Source organism: Myiozetetes cayanensis, unplaced genomic scaffold, assembly GCF_022539395.1.
Source record: "Myiozetetes cayanensis isolate MyiCay16 unplaced genomic scaffold, myiCay2020 scf14, whole genome shotgun sequence".
Taxonomy (NCBI): Eukaryota; Metazoa; Chordata; class Aves; order Passeriformes; family Tyrannidae; genus Myiozetetes; species Myiozetetes cayanensis.
The window spans coordinates 2381582-2400749 of record NW_026087048.1 but is presented as its reverse complement, the minus strand read 5'-3'; the positions used below and the strand labels follow the sequence as shown (position 1 = coordinate 2400749).

At 45.3% G+C, this 19168-nt stretch overlaps 2 protein-coding genes across 4 annotated transcripts; both read right to left on the bottom strand.

Moving 5' to 3' along the window:
* Positions 1-2170: 2170 nt before the first annotated feature.
* Positions 2171-10347, bottom strand: PSMA4 (proteasome 20S subunit alpha 4). Of its 2 annotated transcripts, XM_050309112.1 has the most exons (9): positions 10227-10347; positions 9856-9924; positions 9659-9701; positions 8763-8925; positions 7421-7498; positions 7174-7262; positions 6227-6357; positions 5872-5995; positions 2171-5641 (listed from the first exon to the last, which is right to left on the bottom strand). In XM_050309112.1, exons 2-9 carry the CDS (start codon positions 9856-9858, stop codon positions 5487-5489), a joined length of 786 nt encoding a protein of 261 aa, XP_050165069.1. In that variant the 5' UTR covers positions 9859-9924; positions 10227-10347; the 3' UTR covers positions 2171-5486. The 2 variants fall into 2 exon arrangements, with proteins under 2 accessions (XP_050165069.1, XP_050165070.1); XM_050309113.1 differs by lacking the exons at positions 9659-9701; positions 9856-9924; positions 10227-10347 and adding an exon at positions 9592-9608.
* Positions 10348-10794: 447 nt separating this feature from the next.
* Positions 10795-16168, bottom strand: HYKK (hydroxylysine kinase). Of its 2 annotated transcripts, none has more exons than XM_050309110.1 (6): positions 15917-16168; positions 15676-15755; positions 15041-15391; positions 14154-14290; positions 12014-12197; positions 10795-11353 (listed from the first exon to the last, which is right to left on the bottom strand). In XM_050309110.1, exons 3-6 carry the CDS (start codon positions 15384-15386, stop codon positions 10875-10877), a joined length of 1146 nt encoding a protein of 381 aa, XP_050165067.1. In that variant the 5' UTR covers positions 15387-15391; positions 15676-15755; positions 15917-16168; the 3' UTR covers positions 10795-10874. The 2 variants fall into 2 exon arrangements, with proteins under 2 accessions (XP_050165067.1, XP_050165066.1); XM_050309109.1 differs by having other exon boundaries at positions 15834-16167.
* Positions 16169-19168: the final 3000 nt, after the last annotated feature.

Genomic DNA, 19168 nt, shown 5'->3' with positions numbered 1-19168 from the left:
TATTATATATAACATATATATAACATATAAATACTCTGTACAAAACACCCACCTTTTTTTCTGTATCAGATAAATAGAATCTGTTACAAAAGACAACTTTCAATGCACAAGCTGTGAAACTCAATTAGTGATTTTTCCTTAATTGTCCTAATGGAAATGCACGGTGTACACATTGCCACAGAAAAATAGAAGCAGCTGGCATTAATGCATTTTTTACAACTAAGATAAATATTTCACAGAGAGAAAAGATTTGGAAAGAAGGGCTAAATGGCTTCATAGTGCTAATCAGCTGCAACACGAAAAGTGCTAGATATTGTTCTCCTCAGGAAAATGGTCCTTATTTAACTCAAATAATTTTAGCAACTTTATACCTTCCTAAAATGAGCATTACCCAAAGTAGCAAGATTTCATTAAGCACGTTGTAAATTGTCAAACCTCTTTTACAGAAAAATAGTGCATCTCTCTGTGTAAACTGTGAACCTTCTCAATGACCAAAACGGAATACTGGAGCATTTGAATCCCTTTTTAAACTCGTGTTTTTCTGCAGCCAGGAAAAGGCTGCTTACACAGGAGTTTCTTCCAGCACCCTTCTATTGATCTGAATACCCTGCAGTAAACATGGTCATTTTATATAGTGAGAATCCGTGTGTGTGCTGCCTGTCCTGCACAATCAAAACGTATTATGTGTGAAAGGATGCAGCAGGGCTCTAATTCTAAAATCTCACTGTGTATGCAGTGGTCGAGCCAAGATTTTGGAGTAAATAAAAAACATATTTTAGCCCAAAGCAGGGCACAAAAGAACCCTGTTTTAATTCTTTTTGTGACACACCAGAGTTCTAGCGTTTTCTGAGTGCTCCAAAAATTCCTTGGCAATATTTGTACTGAAATTGCAACTCTGTGGTTTCTGATGACAGCTGGTCCGATTCACCACTGCACTGCACCTGGTGTTCCTAACATAGGTTTATCGTGTAAAATCTGTATTTCTGTCAGCAGAGTGTGTGTGCCCTGCAGTAAATGCATTTTAGAGCCTTCATGTCCCGCTAACAGTGTTGAAGGAGCTGCCACTTGAACGTGCAGGACGTAGCAAAGTGGTTTTATTACATAACTGTGGATTTGTGTGCAGCTGGGTCCTAACCAGGCAAAACAGATGCTGTGAGATATAAAAGGATTAAAACTGTCTGGGTTACATGCCCAACCTTTTGCTAAATATTTCATGTAGCAGCATCATCTGGCACATGTTAATTATGTTGTGTTGTTACTGTTTTAGAAAATAGTAGTTACAAATAAGCAGCTGTTTCTTCCTGCTGCATTGAGCTTGGAGCAAAATGTTAATAAGAAACACCAGCATGTTAAGTTTAGTATTTGTCATGAAGTGAAAGCCTAAACAATTACATGAGTAATGGTGTTTTCAAAGGGCCCTTGTCAGCAGGAGGTGACATCTGAAGGTCCCCACTAAAGTATGCTCTGAGAATCTGCAATAAATTGGCTGATGGCAGCTTTTACTGTGCACTGAGCAGCAGTTTAACTGGAAAGCCAAATGCCAAATTAAACACAGATAAAAATAGCAAGCTGCTCAGTTCTCTGTGTAAAATCAGAAATATTCTAAAAACTTTGTGAAGCTGAATTTCCTGCAGATTAAAGCCGGTGAAGGGTACTCTTAGATCACGTTACTTCAGTGGATTTTCATATTGCAATAGAAATAACTGCCAATTAAAACTTGAAAATGAGGACAGCTTTTACTAGAGAAGAACAGTAATGGGAAACATCCTTTAAAGAAAATGAAAGCCACTGAAGTCCTAGAATCTAATCTGGTCTGAAGCTGCACAATTTCTCTCACGTATGAAGTACCCAAGTGCATTAACTCCTTGGTCTGACTGTCTTGTACACACTTAGCTCTGTTATCCATGGATCCCATACAGCTCTGGGGCCTCTCAAACCATTCATCTGAACACTTGCAGTCGATAATGAAGTCATTCTCACAGCCCAGTGGAGAAGTACTGTCCCTATTCCTGAGGTTATGAAGAGAAAGAAATCCATACCAAACCACAAGCAGCTGTCAAATTTGACATCAGAAGTTTTTCACCTCAATTTGAGTGCTTTTGTAACTCTCAAGTAAAATATCTGGATGAAGAGGGAAGCATTCCTAAAGGAGGTCATATCAGAAGCAGTCTCAGAAGTAAGTTTGACTTTATTTGAACAGAATACAGTCACCTAGAAAACAAGCTAACTCTGTTTAAACACTGACAGATGCAAGGACAGCACAGATATCACTGGAGAAGCGGTAGTTTCATCACCTCTTAAGCTACTTAGAATAACAAACCACGTTACAACTTCTTAGGACAATCTATTTGTGAATATTTGCATATTTGCCCTATCAAGCTCTATCATGCAGTCAAGTGAGATATAAGCTACCCAGTTGTTAAGTTTACAAACATCATATTATGCAAACAGTTTCAAGTAAATACTTTAAGCTAATCTGAAAAATCTGTCACCTTCCACAGCACCACACACAGTTCTGGTGTTAAATTAACACTGAAGCCACAGCAATAGCTAAATATTTGAAATATTTATGCAATACACTCTAAACTCTACGTAAACACTACGCACACCAAAAAAAAAAAACATACAAAGAACAGGAAGATCTTTTGATTAGCAAAGATACCTCAAATGTATCGCCAGAATCATTTTCTGTTCTTACGACTTATCCCCAAACCACTCCCAGAAAAGGCACAGACGGTGGTGATTTTTTTTAGGTTTTTTTTGTTTGTTTGTTTAAACACATAAAGCCAGAATCAACACAATAGGCCAATGCAGCCAAACACTGCTCTTATCTCTAGGAAGAACAGGTAAGGAACTTGCAAGGATGGCTCAGGAAGATTCTAGTCATGAAAGATCCCCAGCATCTGCTTATTGCCCTAGGCTCAAATGCAGAAAAAGAATCAGAAATTAAATTTATTTCAGGAGAACTTTGCTGTACGTCTTGGACAGGAGTGCCAGCTGGAGTTACCTGCCTGCTCCAAGGCATTACTGAGGCTCAGCTCACTATCAGCTATTAACGGCACTCAGGAGAGATGATGGCTTTTTAAATTAAATTGGTAATTACCGTTCAAAGATTATACTCATCAAGTACTTGACACTACTTTTACTTTGGGTAAACAAAACTTTTAAATAAACAGATCTTTTAAAAGGTAGGGTAACTACACAACTCAAGGCTTCAAGACATAATGGAGCACAGATTGGAAAATTACTCCAGTCATTCCAACGTTTTTGTTATTACAGTTCTCCTATAAAAAGTTCTCCTTTACCAGCAAATTATGCAGTGTTTGGCAAAGAAATGCTATCCCCATTTTGTTACAAAAAGATGCATTTAAGAAAAAATATTTCAGTAAGTCTATATCCTAAGCTATCTAACAATACTTACACGACTCCACTAAACAAACTGCCTTGCATGGGCTATGTACATCGATGAACACAAGCTCAGGTGCTCTCCTGGTCTCCCAAAAGACAGAAAAGCATTGCTGGAGCCCATCCCCTTTTGTTGCAAGTCATCTTTGAGAAGTGAGACACAACTCCATTTTGGCATTGCTGTTTTAGAGCACGTTCCAAGCACTTGTATAACCATCCTCAGTGATCCAGAAATCTGCAAAAGAGGCTGATATATTGCATTCACGGTATCAAAAAATAGAAAGACTGAGCACTGGAATTCTACATAAAAATGGAGCTTGAGGTATTTATACAACCCTTTATAATGGAGATTGATTCTTACCCGTTGCATGTTGTCTGCAACTGTTCAGAGCTCCTTACATGAAATACCATTCCTATGTCACTTTGGAAGACCTACTGTTGCACAAGGTGTAAAGAAGAGTCAGTCAAGCTTTTACTGGCTGTAAAATTTGAATATTAACCACGTGCTGTCTAAGTTCAGTACAAAAGATTAAAGCAATTGGCCTGCACTGAGATGTGGAGAATGAGCAAGCACAGGCCCTGCAGCCTGGAGAGAGCCCCCAGCCACCCCTGCTGTCCCTGCAGAGGCTGCCACAGTGCAGGGCATCTGCACAAGCTGCAGCACAGGCACCTCAAGGCAGATTCCTTCCCTCTGTTCTCAACAGTGACTCTTACAGCAGTGAGCTCAAAAATGGGGTTAGTGGAGAGGAAGGGTCATTTCTGGCCATGTTGACGAAGTACATTTTAGTCAAGAGTGTCTGGGATGGATTAACAACAAAACACTGCGTGGATTCGCTCAGTCTGGTCGTGTTCAACCCTGCACACATCACATAACCTTTGGGGTGAAAATCCCAACCAACCAATCCAACCAACCAAAAAAAAGCTACAAGACCGATGCAATGCAGGGTGGGCACAAAGGGGCTGGATCACCAGTGCCACAGCTGCAAATTCAGCAGGTCCCTTTGAGCTTTTCAGTTTGCTCTTGAGATCTGAAAGGGTGCACAATAATTTTCAATAACTTGTTTTCATTTCCTCTGTTTTGGTTTGGGTTTTTTTCCCCAGAAGATTTTTGCTAATCTGAAAATTACACTTTCCTGCATTCAGTATAGGGACAAGCTGGACAAAAATTATCATTTCTAATTCATGCACAAATATTATGATTTCTTAGGTGGTTAACTGGTTTTTTTTTAGACTGTTATGCCAGAAAACGGAACCAAATTCTCTGGGGAAGTATCAGCAACACTAAGCTAAACATAAAACATCTCACCTTTCTTTCAGGATAAAATGTGAAATAGTCAACATGGCCTAAAATCATGCACTCTTTTATTTACCTATCTTTATTCTGACAAGACAGATTAACATTTTCACACGGCCTTTGTAAAATATCTTCCTAGTTTGTGTGAATACAGCTCGTGTAGTATGAATAATTTCTTAGAAAACACATGCACTGGTGAAGGCTATGATAAACTGAACACATTTGCTACAGGGCATTTTTAAAACACTACTGCTTGCAAGACCATCAGTTTGACAGAGCCTGTTATAGAACAAAATAGGCCAAAACTAAAACTTGGCATGCCAGCACACTTTAATTCTGTATTTGTGAAATGGCTTCTCCAACTATGGAGCTCTTTGCACTACCTTAAAAGGAAAACCCACACATACACACAAAGTTCTAGCAATTCTAACACCATATTTGTTCTTTACCAACTAGCATATACCTTGTTTTAATGGTTTGAAGCGAATAAATTCCTCAAGATTGTGCATATCCAGGCATTACTAAGGAAATAAAGACACCCATCACTATTCTTCTTAAATTTTATTCCATAATAAAAAAAAAGAAGATGAAAGAAATAGAGTGTTCAAGAATTAAAGCAATTATTGGTCAATGGAAGGAGCGGTAAACTAATTATCTAAATGATGATTAAGGACCTGGTTCATCAAAAGTAATTCTGGGTCCTCCATGGCTTCTACCAGACAGAAATCCAGATTATCTTTTACTGAAGCAGGTCCTTTATTATCTAGACAACACCTGATTTCATACTCTATTTCTCCTTCTCTTTTTGTTCCTTTTCCTTCTTTTCACGTTCAGCTTTCGCTTCCTCCTCCTCATGTTGCTTAATCAATTGTTCCACCTCCTTCTGCTTCAGAACCCTTATCACTGTCTTTCCGTTCTCTCTCGTCAGTGTTGCAATTTCAACTGAAACACATGGAACACACAGCGCATTACAGTTTGTCCTGCGGGCAGAGCAATCAGCACAGGGGCGAGGTGGACAGGCAAGCAGAAGGCTCTTGTCGTCCCCCTGCAGCAGAGCAGGGCAGCATTTACACCTCTGCAGCGACTCTCCTCCTCCCAGACACCACTCACTGTTTGCATGACAAAAGAGCCAACAATCCACATCTACACAGGGTGCGGCTGCAGGAGCTCACCTTTCTCTGCAGAGAGCTTGCTGACATCCATGGTTTTGTTCAGGACCTTGATGGCCAGTGCCAGCGCGGTCTTTAAGGTCATTTCTCCTTCCTTGTAGTCCTGCTTTAGCATTGACACGGCTGCCTGTAAATTGGACAGAAGTTAAAAAGGTGTCTTTGGGCAATCAACCGAACCGTTGGGCTTTTCAGCAGATAATATCAATATATGAGTAACAGCAGCACTGCTAGAATTACCTGTGAATCTCTTCTGCACTAGTAATCAACAACTCAGCTGTGACATCACAAATTTTAATTAGCACAGTGCAATTTACACCTTTTTCCTTGGTCTTTTGAGAAGAAAAAGCCCAGAACTTACAGCGCTGTTATTCCCAATGCATGTAGCTTTCCAGCCTCCATAATTTCCACTGGGATCACTCTGATACAGCTGAAATCCATAATGCTTATCCCAGCCAATATAGAGCAACGACACACCAAAAGGGCGTTTTCCTGTTGAAAAGAAGGCTATTAGCAATCTAAATTTAGCAACCCGATTGGTCATGAGTGACAATTATTTTCTTTGATTTCTTTTTCCAAATCTGTTCCTGTGAACTGGGATTTAACACAGACAGTTCTGCACTTCTGTTGCTTGAGATAAGCAGGCCAGCATTTCTTTTTAAGATTTTTGGGGGAGGGGGGGGGAGCAGCAGAGATTTATTCCATTTAACCCCAAGAGCTCATTTCTGTCTCCACAAATTGTAATTTATCATCTCAGGACTTTAAACCAAATTGAATATTCAAAGCATGTAACTTAGCTGTTAAAATATTTAACTTAACAGTGTCAAAAGCTAAGTACCTAAAAGGTAATTCTTTCACACTACAAGTATGGAAAACAGAGAATCATCAGCTCACATGCTAAGGAACAAGACAACATCACTTTCTGACATGTTGCTCGAGCCACAGAAATAGTATTTTTGGAAGTGCTACATTTTGGGTGGGCCCCAAACGTTGAAAAGCTGCCTATCAAACAATTCTCTGCTGGTCTTTTGAAGGCACTGATTAAATGCAAGAGCACTCAAAGCATTCTGTGCAACGGGCTGGCATCTCAGCCATCAATTTCCCAATCAATAAAAAGTAGCACCTTCAGCAGCAAAGCAGTAACCATGACTACCCATTCCCCTCTTAAATTAGGCTATTGTTTTTCTCAGTATAACTTGCTGAGAAGAATTCAGTAGAGCTGTCCAGAGATTTAGATCCTTCATGTATGATGTCAGAGAATTGTTCCTTAGACATTTAATAACACAATGACTCATCGCACTCCGTTACCTCCAAACTGTGTGTAAGCCTGCTTGATATCACACAGTGCTGTTACCAGTTGTTCACAAGGAATGGGCTCTTGATATTGTAACAAATACCTAATATCAAAGAGGGAAAAAAAAACGTGTTCAAAACTTGTTTTGCTGACAGTATTCTGTACCACAAGTTCCCAAGTTAGAGCCTCTTTGATCTGGCTGTTGTATTTCAATCTACTTCTGATCTGCTAAATGCATGTTCATTTTGATTTAACACCCACCTCTGTGCAATCAGTCTCAGCTCGTTTGTTAGAACATTGGCATCTGAAGTGATTCCTGCCACGCTGCAAGCCATGTCCCTGCAATGGAAGCACAGACTGACTGAATTCCCATCCATCTGCACCCAACAGCCACATCTCCACACGGGGGGCCAAGCACAACACCTTCTGTCAGGCCTGTCTGATCAAAGCTGCCACATAAAACAGGTTCATCAGCTCCTGCCTTTGGGGTACACCAGAAACATCAGCAACCATTCCCTGAGAGCAGAGGTGGACAGCGAATGAGTCAGCACATTCGTTCCACAGACAGTTCTGAGAAGAGGGTCATGCCAAAGATGATGAAGTCCTGGGTGGCTTTACAAGAGCCATGAGGTACATGCAGGTGCCTCTCAGGATGCCACCTGACGTGGAACCACACAGATGTGACAGCCCTCCAGCGGGAGTTGCTGGCTGACACATGGCATCTGTGTCACTGAAACTCGGTGGCCTGGATATGATCCTAACAAAAACAAGCACTTCACGTCCTTGATTGTTTGTTAGCTCTTAAATGAAGAGCTCTTCAGCCCAACATCATGTTGCTACAAAGCTTTCGTTACCCAAGAAGGATTTGTGAAATTAGGAATTTCACAGAAAATAGCAGGGCTATTCTTACACTGCCTCCTCTAAAATCCAGTGCTTCCTACTGTTCTAACTCCCCTCATGATCAACATGGAATGGGAGGCTGACAGGATGAAAAACTGTTTGTGTTTCATGTGCACCCTCCAGCAAGGATGAAGCTCTACCTCCCTTACAGGCAAGAAAGCATAATCTGTAATGATCTCTGCTGTGACATCACAAATTTAATTTCCAGAGAACTAAAATGGAAGTTGTAATAGGGAGAGGTATCATTTCTGCTACAATTGTGGCAAAGAAGCCTAAGGCACCCAATTATCTTATTCTCTTTTGAGTCACCAAAATAAAACAAAGACTTAGAAGAGGATACTAAACTGAAGTAGCATGGTGGTTCTTGTGTGCATTCTTCATTCTGCCCCCCAATGGTACTTTGTAAAACAGAATTCCCAATTTTCTGAGGTGCTGCAATGCCATTACCTCGTATGGCACACTACAACAAACAGCACAACAACTATTCCACCTGGAAAATTCTCCTAGAGACATAAAAAATCAAACCAAGCAATACTTCTGCTTTAGAAGGAGAACTACTGAAGTGAGCAGCAACAAAACAGTCATACTCGTCTAAAACACCAAACCAAAAGACTGTTCACACTTCCAATTAAATAAAACCAGGTTATGTGCTAATCAGCCTTTTGTTACTAATAACACCAATTTGATCATCATTTCAACTCACTCGTTCAGTTTGTAGATTTTCTCTGAGAAGAACACCTCATCGAGCAGCTTGTGGATGTTGCGTCTCTCTGCCGCCAGCAGGACTCCGTCGTTGGCCAGAATTCCCAGGCAGGTGCCTGCGTGTCCGATGGCTTCCATGGCATACTCCACCTGGTACAGGCGACCTGGGAGAGGGTTTCAATCAACAACAGCAAACAGCAACACCCAACAACACCAAGTTCACGCCGCGACTTCAACTGGCACCAGTCTGGCAGGTGCTCGTTATACAACCTGCTCTTAATTCTCCAGGCTGTTACCAGTTGATAGGAAATTAATGGGTGGGACGGGAGGAAGGAATTGGAGAAGGAAAAATCCCAAAATGGGGAAAACACCCTTCCTTTAAAAAAGTTAAAAAAAAAAATCTAGAGAAGGCTCTACTGCAGGAAAATGAGCCAAAGTGAATTTTCAATAATCAAAGAAAATATCTGATAATGAACTTTTTGAGTTCATCCATCTAAGAAATAGGAAAACGTGGTGTGCACACACTTGGTTTCAGCGTGTGCAAGAATAACAAGGAGAGGTGTGACTGCACCAGCAGGATATTGTCCAGTCTTGGGGGACAGTGACAAAATCCAACCATATCAAATAAGAGATAAATGGTTATTTAAAAAACGTGGCAGGTGATATTACTCACTAACAGGGGAAGGGTTTATTATTGCTTCAGTTAGAACGAATTTGGAAACGTCCACTTCGGACCCTTGGTGTCCTTACAGCACTGGGTGCTACTTCTGTTGGGCAAATATGATTTCTGTAACTCATACACAGATGGAAACCCTCTATAAACAACCAACCTTCACGCAAGTGAGAAGACGAATAGAGCAGTCAGAGTTTACTTGAAAGTGTGGGGTTAAAAAATACCTTCAGGAGAAAATATGGTAGTTCTGGAGTCATATCTTCGAGACTGTAAAAAGCAATAGCTCAGTAAGTACCGTCAGTCTCTTGTCACCAACCCTCCAAGTCCCCGTGTGCCAGAACAGACCCAACCAGCCGGTGAGCTCCGGGCCGTGACTCGGCAGCTCCGCGCCCCGCAGAGCCCCGGGGAGGGGGACACTCACCATCGTGCCGGGGACGCGCCGCGGGCAGCGGGCCTACGAGGGAACCGGGAACGGGAGCCGGCACCGGGCCTGCGGGGAACAAAGAGGAGTGAACCGGGAACGGGCAGAGGAACCGGCACCGGGCCTGCGGGGAACAAAGGGGAGTGAACCGGGAACGGGCAGAGGAACCGGCACCGGGCCTGCGGGGAACACGGGACACGTGAAGCGGCACCAGCACCGAGCGCCCCCGGCCTGGCCCCAGAGGGCGCTCCGCCCGCCCGCACTGCACAGTCATCCTCAGCGCGGCGGAACGCCAGGGCCTCGCCGCCCCCCGCGCCGCGCAGGGCCGCGCCCCGCACCCCCCCTCCCGCCCGCCGCCCGCCCTCACTCACGGCGGGCCCCGGAGGAGCCGCTGGGCCGGGCGGGGCCGGCGGGTCCCGTCCCGCGGCACGAACCGGGCGAGGCGGCCGCGCCAGAGCCTTCACCGCCGCCTCGGCAATGGCCGCCGCGCATGCGCCCTGCGCCGGGGGCGGGGCCTCTGTCCTGCCACGAACGGGGCGGGGACAGCGGAGCAGGGCGGGAACGGCCACACCCCCGGCCCGAGGGTCAGGAATGGCCACACCCCCGGCCCGAGGGTCAGTGAATGGCCACACCCCCGGCCTGAGGGTCAGTGATGGCCACACCCCCGGCCTGAGGGTCAATAATGGCCACACCCCCGGCCCGAGGGTCAGTGATGGCCATACCCCTGGCCTGAGGGTCAGTGATGGCCACACCCCGGCATGAGGGTCGGTGATGGCCACACCCCCGGCCTGAGGGTCAGTGATGGCCATACCCCCGGCCTGAGGGTCAGTGATGGCCACAACCTGAGCCGTGAGGGTCAGTGATGGCCACACTCTGCTGTGAGGGTGGGAAATGGCCACACTCCCTGGGGAAGAGAGACCAAGCCCAGTTACTGCCCTGCCCGTGAAGGAGCCCCATCCAGCCCAGGCAGCGCCCACTTTATTGCCTTTACTTGGTCCAGTGTCACTGCCGGTGACACCTCAGCAGCCCCCGACCGACGGGGCAGGTGCGTGCTGTGCGTACGCCTGGGTGGTCTCAAACCATTTCTTCTCCACCGCTTCCTGTCCCATCTCGAACATCGTCATTAAGTGTTTCCAGCCGGTTTTGGCCGTGATCATGAGGTACTCCCTGTTCTCCGGGTACAGCAGAGCCGTGTGGGCGGCGATGACGAGCGACTGCGCGAACCTCCCGCTCACCAGCAGGAAGAGGGCCCCTCTCTCCTCGGCCGTGAGCGGCACCACGCTCTCGAACCCTGCCAGAACGTGCCCCCCAACGCCCAGAGGGTCTGGGCTCTCGATCATCATGTACATGATGGCTATGGCCACCTCAAACACGTAACACCCGTAGCTCATGTCGCTGAAGTCCAGGATGCCCGACACTCTGTACTGGGGGTTCTCCAGGGAAGCACAGCTGGAGTCTACGAGGATGTTGTGGTCATTGAGATCTCCATGATTGATACCTAAGCACAGGTGAAATAGAAACAGTGTTTAACAACCATTAAACAGCGGAATTTTTTTTCCCCGCTGCGTTTCTCAGTGGAGCAGCTTTGAGAAGATGCACAGAGGCTCAAACTAACACTCAACTACAAAACCACACGAGTCGCCTGCAGCATCAAGAGCTGCCTTTCACACTTTTACTGCTTCCCAGGAACCTCCACTGCACTGACAGCAGTGGATGGAGGGAGTGCTTTGAGATCTGACTGGTCTCGTAGTACCTGTGATTTGCTGCACATTTCCCAAACACACAACAGCACTTTCCAGCTACAAAACTGTCACACTGTCATCAAGATCAACATGAGCAGAATTCCAAAAGCATGATTCAGTACTTGTCGGGGCCTTTATGAAGTGGTGCACTCATATATACTCAGTAACCTGATACAACAGCATGAAAATCATCACCTTAACTGGAAGCAAACTCAGCAGAAAGGAGCTGACCCTGACCCTGGCCAGCACATTCCTCCTGGCTTACACATGCTGTGTCCATTCAGCACAATGTTTGCCCACATCTAGGCAGGGGGAGAAAGGAGATTTACTTTTTTGCCTTCTACACAGACTCAAACTCCTGAAAGCATTTTCTGTGTCTCATTTCAACGTAACTAAAATGAGAATAAAATACTCACAGGCTCGAAAACTGCTTAGCTTGGGTATCACTTTCCCTTTAAACTGCTCAATAACTTGTTCCACCACTGCACGGTATTTGTTCTGGCCCAAGGCATCAATGTACTGCTCCAAAAGAGGAACATTTGCCAGGTTCCAGATGAACTGACCCCGGTGCAGACTTTTCACTGATGGATGATGGAATTTCTTGGGAAAAAGCACACAGGAAAAATAGGCCGTAAGTAAAAGCGCTGGGTTTGTGATTAAAGGGCTTGATTCCAAGCCCCTGTAAACTTTACCAGGTTTCTAATGAGACTCACAGAAAAGCACCATGACTTGCACTATTGCTTTTACATCAAGTAAAATAATAACCTGAAGAATGATTAAGGCATCTTAGTATCTCCATACAATCTGGATGTTGTTATCTCCCACAAAGGTTATATATTAAGTCATTTGTCACTGAAATCATCTGAAATTGCTGTTGACAATGTCTGTAGTGTGATGTGATGCAGGCACTTTGAGGCCCTGCCAAGGCAGAGCCCCAGGCTGGCAGAGCCCATCCTGCACAGCTGGCACTGCAGAAAGACAGCACAGCAGCAGGGACACCAAACCTGCCAGCCTGCTGGGAACGGGCACACTCCGTGCTTTGGAAGGTGGGACCAGCCTTAGGAACAGCTGGAGTGTGACAAGCCCTGGGGACAAGGGTACTTCATGCAGACACTGACCACGACTTCATCCTCATGGGAATTTGCCTTTGTACCACCAGGCCTCGATATTTTAAACAAATGAGGTCCTCAACCCAGCAAATGGAAAAGGTGGTTTGGAAAGGGGCATTCAGAGAGGAAAAACATCTCTCCCTCTGCACACCCCACACCTGCACTCCTCAAATGCTTGATGGCCAGATTTGAGTAGTGCACAGGGCCAATAAAAAGACTTCCCATGAGAGCAGCTGGCTTCTCCTAAAAAAAAAAACATAAAAAACTATGCTTGTAATTAAAGCTCTTAATGATCACTGACTGATAAAAAAACAGACCGTGTACGAGCAAGGAGCAACATCAAGCCCAAACCACAATCACAAGGCAGGATCCCTAACGCTGTGGAGGGCCACACACCGGCAGGAATAAAGCCACCTGCTGGTAAGGGTGGGAAGTCGTGACCCTCGTCACTGCCAAGCCTTAGGGGGTCAGCCATAAACTCATTTCCACTCGGTGGCTGCGGCACATCCGAGACACATCCACACAGACACCAGCAAGGGAGGGGGTGGAGCACAGTCTGGGGCACAGAACACAGCATGGCACCTTGCTCTGCTATCAAGGGGACAAAGTGAATTAACTGGGTAAAAAAAGGCAGGCTGTATTTTCCAGTCTGTCATCAGGAAACTTAATACCTTAGGTATTATTTTTAGTGCCAACAGCATTTTGAAGTTTTGACGAGAACTGTCGTAATTTGCTTTCTTTTCAGTGGCAAGCCTTGGTAGATGATAATCCGTATGTTAAGGGCATAAAGAGCCTTTTCCATCAGAATTTGCTTTCTCATCAAGTACTTCCTCCTTGGCAGGATCAGTCACAGGCATATTTTGAGACCAGCTCGTCTACATCAATTGCTTTAATCGCATTATAAGAGTGTGACCAGTGTGCCAGAAGGCAACAGTAAGTTATCTTTCCCAACTGAAAAATGGTTTTGTAATTTAAGAATGTGGTTAGCAAAGCTGGCAATTCACATTTCATAATTGTCTGAAGCTGGGAGTCAGAACATGAGAAGGAGAGGTTAATGAAAGGCAATAAATAATGCAAGAGTTCTTTTATGTATCAAACTTAATAACTGGCTGATTTATCAGGTTTATTATCCTGTGTAATTACAGACTAAAGGAAGAACTTACTTTGCATTAAGACTGAGTGGTAGCAGTGCAAATGAGAGGTGTCACAGATCTCTGTTCGATGGCACAGCTGGCACTGCGGGCAAGGAACCACCTGCTACCGATGTTAAATGGTCACAGGGCTAATGACCAGGAGAAAGTCCCCGAGTCAGAAGGAATTCAGAGTTTGGAGAGGACACTGAGGGATGATCAGTGACACCTGCACCCACCAATCACATTCTGCAGCCCAGGAACAAGAAATGCTGAAGAGACTCTGGTGAAGTCTGGGGCTGCAGATGAGCACTCACCTCTGCGAGCGCTTTATCCAGCCTGGCAGCCAGTTTACCGATCTCGTACAGGATCTGGGCATTGGTGGCAATTTTGGCCACGGGCGTTCCTGGCAGGTAGGTCAGCAGCCTGACCATGTGCTTCTTGTTCCCAGCACCTGACAAGCAAGGACAGATCAGTCAGTCACTTCCACCTGTGCTGTTGAGCATTAGTCAATGCAAGAGGCAAAAAAGGTTTGTCTCAGTGTAGGAGTCAGCAGATGCAGCTGATGAAACAGGTTTCATGCAAAGATTTGATTGACCAGCATGTTGTACAATGATGTGCAAACCTTAACACACTTGCAATCTATGCTGGATTTCAAGTCTTTGTGCTTGGGAGTGACTCTGCCAACATCAGGGTTCCTGCAGTGCCCACACACCCCCACTGATGGCTTTGCAGCAGAACAGAATCCCAGATTTTGTAGGAAGGTTACAGTGACAGTAAAAGCCAAATATCAACCCAATTTTTTCTTCCAAGTACTGTCAAAGCAATTTGTTCTGGCTTCATAGATGGGTTAGAACTGTATTTTACACCATTCTGTAGGCAAACAATTTCGAGCATCACTTAGTCAATGAGGCCTTTTTTTCCTTTTCTTGTGCATGGACACGTCACATCAATGTTTTATCCAATTCATTACGTTGAAGTGACTTCCTAAGTGTTCTCATAGTTAATTATTACTCTCTTTGAGTTGCTTTTCTTCTGCTATTTCAAGTCTGGGCTATTATGGGTGTAAGACAGGTCACCTGACACACATCCTCTAAGATTTAAAGATAAGCCCAGAGTTTCCCTTCAGCAGATACCCAGTGTGCCACATCCGAGCTGCTGCTGAGCTCAGGGCGGGGCAGCAAAGGTGCTGGCAATCGCTCACCTCCCGACTCCAGAGACATTATGGAACCATCTTTTGTGAGATGAGGAGTAGCTGAAGGAAAGCCCTCAGCACTGAGAAACATCATGGCCTGGGTCTGCGCTTGGATGAGTTCAGGCTCCTGGCTGTCTTCCGAGTTGGTGATTTTGAGGACAAACTCAGCAGCACCTCCAGCCCCGTTGCTGTTCCCCGAGACGCGCACGTGGAAGTTCTGATCGTCATAGCTGGGCAGTGGCCTCAGCCAAGACACCTTTAATCCAAACACCCTGTCAACCAATTCAGCTGCTTCCTTCTCACTCAGTGCTGGTTTGCTGAAAGTCTGGGGTCGACAGTCATTTCCAGAAGACATCGTCTCTAGGAGAAAGAGAGAAGCTGGATGATCGGTACTCCGACATCAGAAATAGTAACTACTGCAATAAAAGAGCATAATAAAATAATTCAGCTGCTGGAGGAGGGTTCCCAAAGAAAACCCACCAAGCCAGCCCAGGATTTACATCACAGCTTATCAGCTGGTTAGGCTGTACTCCCCCAGGGCAAGACTCCTAGAGCGCCGCACTCCATCTGCTCAGAACCAGCAGACGTGAAAAGCTTATTAACAGGGAGTACTTTTATTAGCTCGTTTCTAGCGGCAGCCTGACCTGGTATCGTTGACAGGTCAGAATAATTTCCTAAGGAGCAGAGTTGCTGAATCCCTGACCAGGAAGTTCTGAATCCACGTCTGCAAAAGACAAGAAATATTTTTAGTAAATCCTATCCCGGACTTCCAACCTCCTGCGCTCGGAGAGGCAGCACAAACCTGCAAAGCCACCCGCGGGAATGCCGGGCTCGGCCTCCCGGCACGGGCACCCAACCCTTGGACTCGGTGGGAGCGCCGCCAACCTTTGGCCGGCCCGGGGGGCCGAGGGGCTGCGGGCAGGGCCGGCACGGGGGGCTCGCCAGCCCAGCCCCCTCACCCTGCCCGGCCCTGCGCTGGAACAGCCCCGGCCGCGCCCCCTTCCCCCGGCCCGAGCGACCCCCGGGCACGGCGATCGTCCCACAGCACCGGGAGGGGACAGCAGGGAGGGAGGGAGGGGAGGAGCGACTTCCTGTCACAAAGGGAAAACGCTTTAAAAAAAAAATGCCTCCGCAGCGACAGCACAGAGGGAGATGTGCGTTTGTTTCGGTGAAATCCTTTTGTCAGCACGGCAGATCCAAACCTGCCAGCTGCTTAGACCGAAGGCTGGGCGTGTGTAAATAACGAACCTGAAAGCATCGTGCTCGGGATGTCCTTTGGACTGAACCCGAGTTCACACTGAGACCACGTGGCCAGACCTAGAGAATTTTAGACTTAATGGCAAACCTCAAGATTAATAAAGAAATCTCTTCTGAAACTCCTGATGAAAAAAAATGTAATCTACAATAGTTGAGATCCTGCTGCGACAGAATTAGGAACATGAAGAAAAAGGAATTTAGGAAAGGCATGCTGAAGGAAAAAAAAAAAAAAAAGACACGCACCCACAAAAAAAAAACCTCGGAAACAAAACAACCCAAACATCCTGATTATAAGTAAATCAGTTAAGAATCCTCTGTCCCATTATTTCAGTATTATTTGTAATATTATAACTTAATATTACAATAATTATAATGATTAATATTAATTAAATTGATATTTACATAATTATGTAAAAATAATATACACCATGTAATAATACATGATCTTGAAAACATTATTTTAATCAAACAGGCAATTCAGAAAAGGGAAACTGTTTCCCCAAGAAACAAATTTCCCCCCTCAATTTCAGAACAGATGTTACTCAAAGTGATTGGCCAACTATTCTCACGAGAAATCACACAACTAAGTTTTTTTACAAGAATAAAAGCCTCTCTCAACGCCTGTGGAAAGATCAGATGTGAGTAATTGAGCACCTGAATGTTGAATTCAAGCCTGAAAAGGTGGAGTCTTCAGAGCTGGGTGAGTGTCAGACACCCCCAAATCACTGCTGAGGATCCTGTCACAGCTGTAACCTCGAGCCAGTGCTGTAATTCAGGATTCCATCTGGATTCTAAATCATTCACTACCCTGAAGGGGAGAAAAAGGTCAGTCAACAATCACCTGATACAACATCCAGACTGGTACCTTGAGCTCAGCTAACACAGACAACGTTTTTTACACCAGCTAAACACGCTTAGCAAGCCCACGTGCCAATCCTAACAGGAAAATGAAACCTGCATAATTACATAATACACAACATTATCCCTTTCCCATACCCACCCCACCCTTCAGACACACTCACAGTACCAATTTCAGTGTATCCCATTCTACTCAGAGAGTACCACACAAGAACTGCGATACAATTTTCTTTATTAAAAATAACTTACAGCGTTGGTAACATTTTATGCACAATTTTCATCAACTGAACTTAAGGTGTATCTATACAATACTTACTGAACTTAAAACTTACACTGTTCTGTTGGCTTTAAACAGCAGACATTGATTTGCAGTTGCTTAAATATGATTAATATGCTTGCTTTCATGTTCTTGTACTTGGGTGTAAAATGTATAAACATCAACACTATCCCAAAGCTTTGGAGTTTGGGACAAGGCAGGAGGAGGGAAGCAAGGAGAGAAAATATTTAGAAAAATTGTAACAGAATCTTCCTCCAAATCAAAAGGGAGACAGAAGTCTGAGCTAAATACATCTAACAGTCATTCTCAGGAAGGTACCTGTCCTAGGCTTTAGGATACTGGAGAGGTCCAGTGAACAAGGTTTGGGGTGTGGTCACAGCAGCTCCCACTGTCCACGCCCTGCACTGCCAGAGGCCCCACCTGGAGGGGTCACAGCAGCCCCCCTGCAGCTCACAGGGTCCGAGCAGTGCCCAAAGGTAAATGTCCTCCCTTCACTGCCGGGCTTTACAACATCACTGCTGCCCCAGGGAGTGGAACAGGCCCACTCCAGGGGTATGGGGTGTCACCTGCACAGGCAGTTCACCCCCCGGGAGGAGATGGGTGCCACACACAGAGCTTAGGGAGCAGTCAGCCTGCACAGCTCAGGTGCCATTGACCTGGGCACGTGTGGAGCTGGAGCTGCTGCAGCAACGCCAGCAGGAGCCTCCAGCTGAGCAGGCCCAGCTCAGAACCATCTCCCTCCCTCCCTCTCATGGACTGTAAGACACAGGGGTGCAGCAGAACTGAAGTGGCTGCTGTGACAGTGAAAGCCATCACGGCTCTGAGAAGAGCTGAATGCTTCCCTTGCAGCCAAGTCACTTGTAATTGTGCTGAACTCCACCAGTTTGCCTGGCAGGGTTTGGGTCCCTGTCTCCTGAAGCAGCCAGAGAGGGTGGGAGGCCGAGTTCCCTTCAAGCTGTAGCAGTTACACAAGTTGTAAACAGGCTTGGAGTGGCAGTTTCATCATCTGCATCAGGCATCACAACGTGCCAGCGCTGAATTCCCACCTTCTCCCCAATAATGTACATTTCCTTGAACTAAACCAAGAATGTTTGAGCTGGGATAAAATAGCATTAAACACTTGTACAAGGAGCAAGATCTGCACAGTCCCTCTGGAGAGAATCCATGGAGTGTAGCACAGAGCAGGGACTCGGCCTCAGCTGGATACCATCACCAAACCTGCATCCACCGATCCCCCTCAGCAGTGGCAGGAGGCACCAGAAAGGTTTTCATCCCACCTAAAAGGAAACCACATCAAACCAGTGAAACATAAAACCAGATTATACACAACTTCAAACTTTAGTGCACTTCGGCGAATAAAATAGGAAAAGAGATTGAAAAATAAAATATCAAAAGATATTGAAGTTTTGTCAGTGACGTCAAATTAGTTTGGCCTTTGAACTGTCAAAAATGAATACACCGTAATGATACAATTCTGAGAGGATTTGGGAGTTTTGTTTGGGTTTTTTTTTAAGGAATGTCAAACACTATTTAAAGAATTGAACTGTGTATCTGTTAGCTTGCAAGTCAAATAGTTTAGTGTCTGGTTATAAATTAAAAGCACAGGTCAACTAATATTTTGATATTTAAGACAACGTTTATCAAGAACAAAAGATCTTCACGCAAAAGGCAAGTATTGCAGTTTTGTTCTCCAGCAGAAATTCATCTCCACACAAACCCTAAGAGGTGTTGGGAAGCTTTCCAGG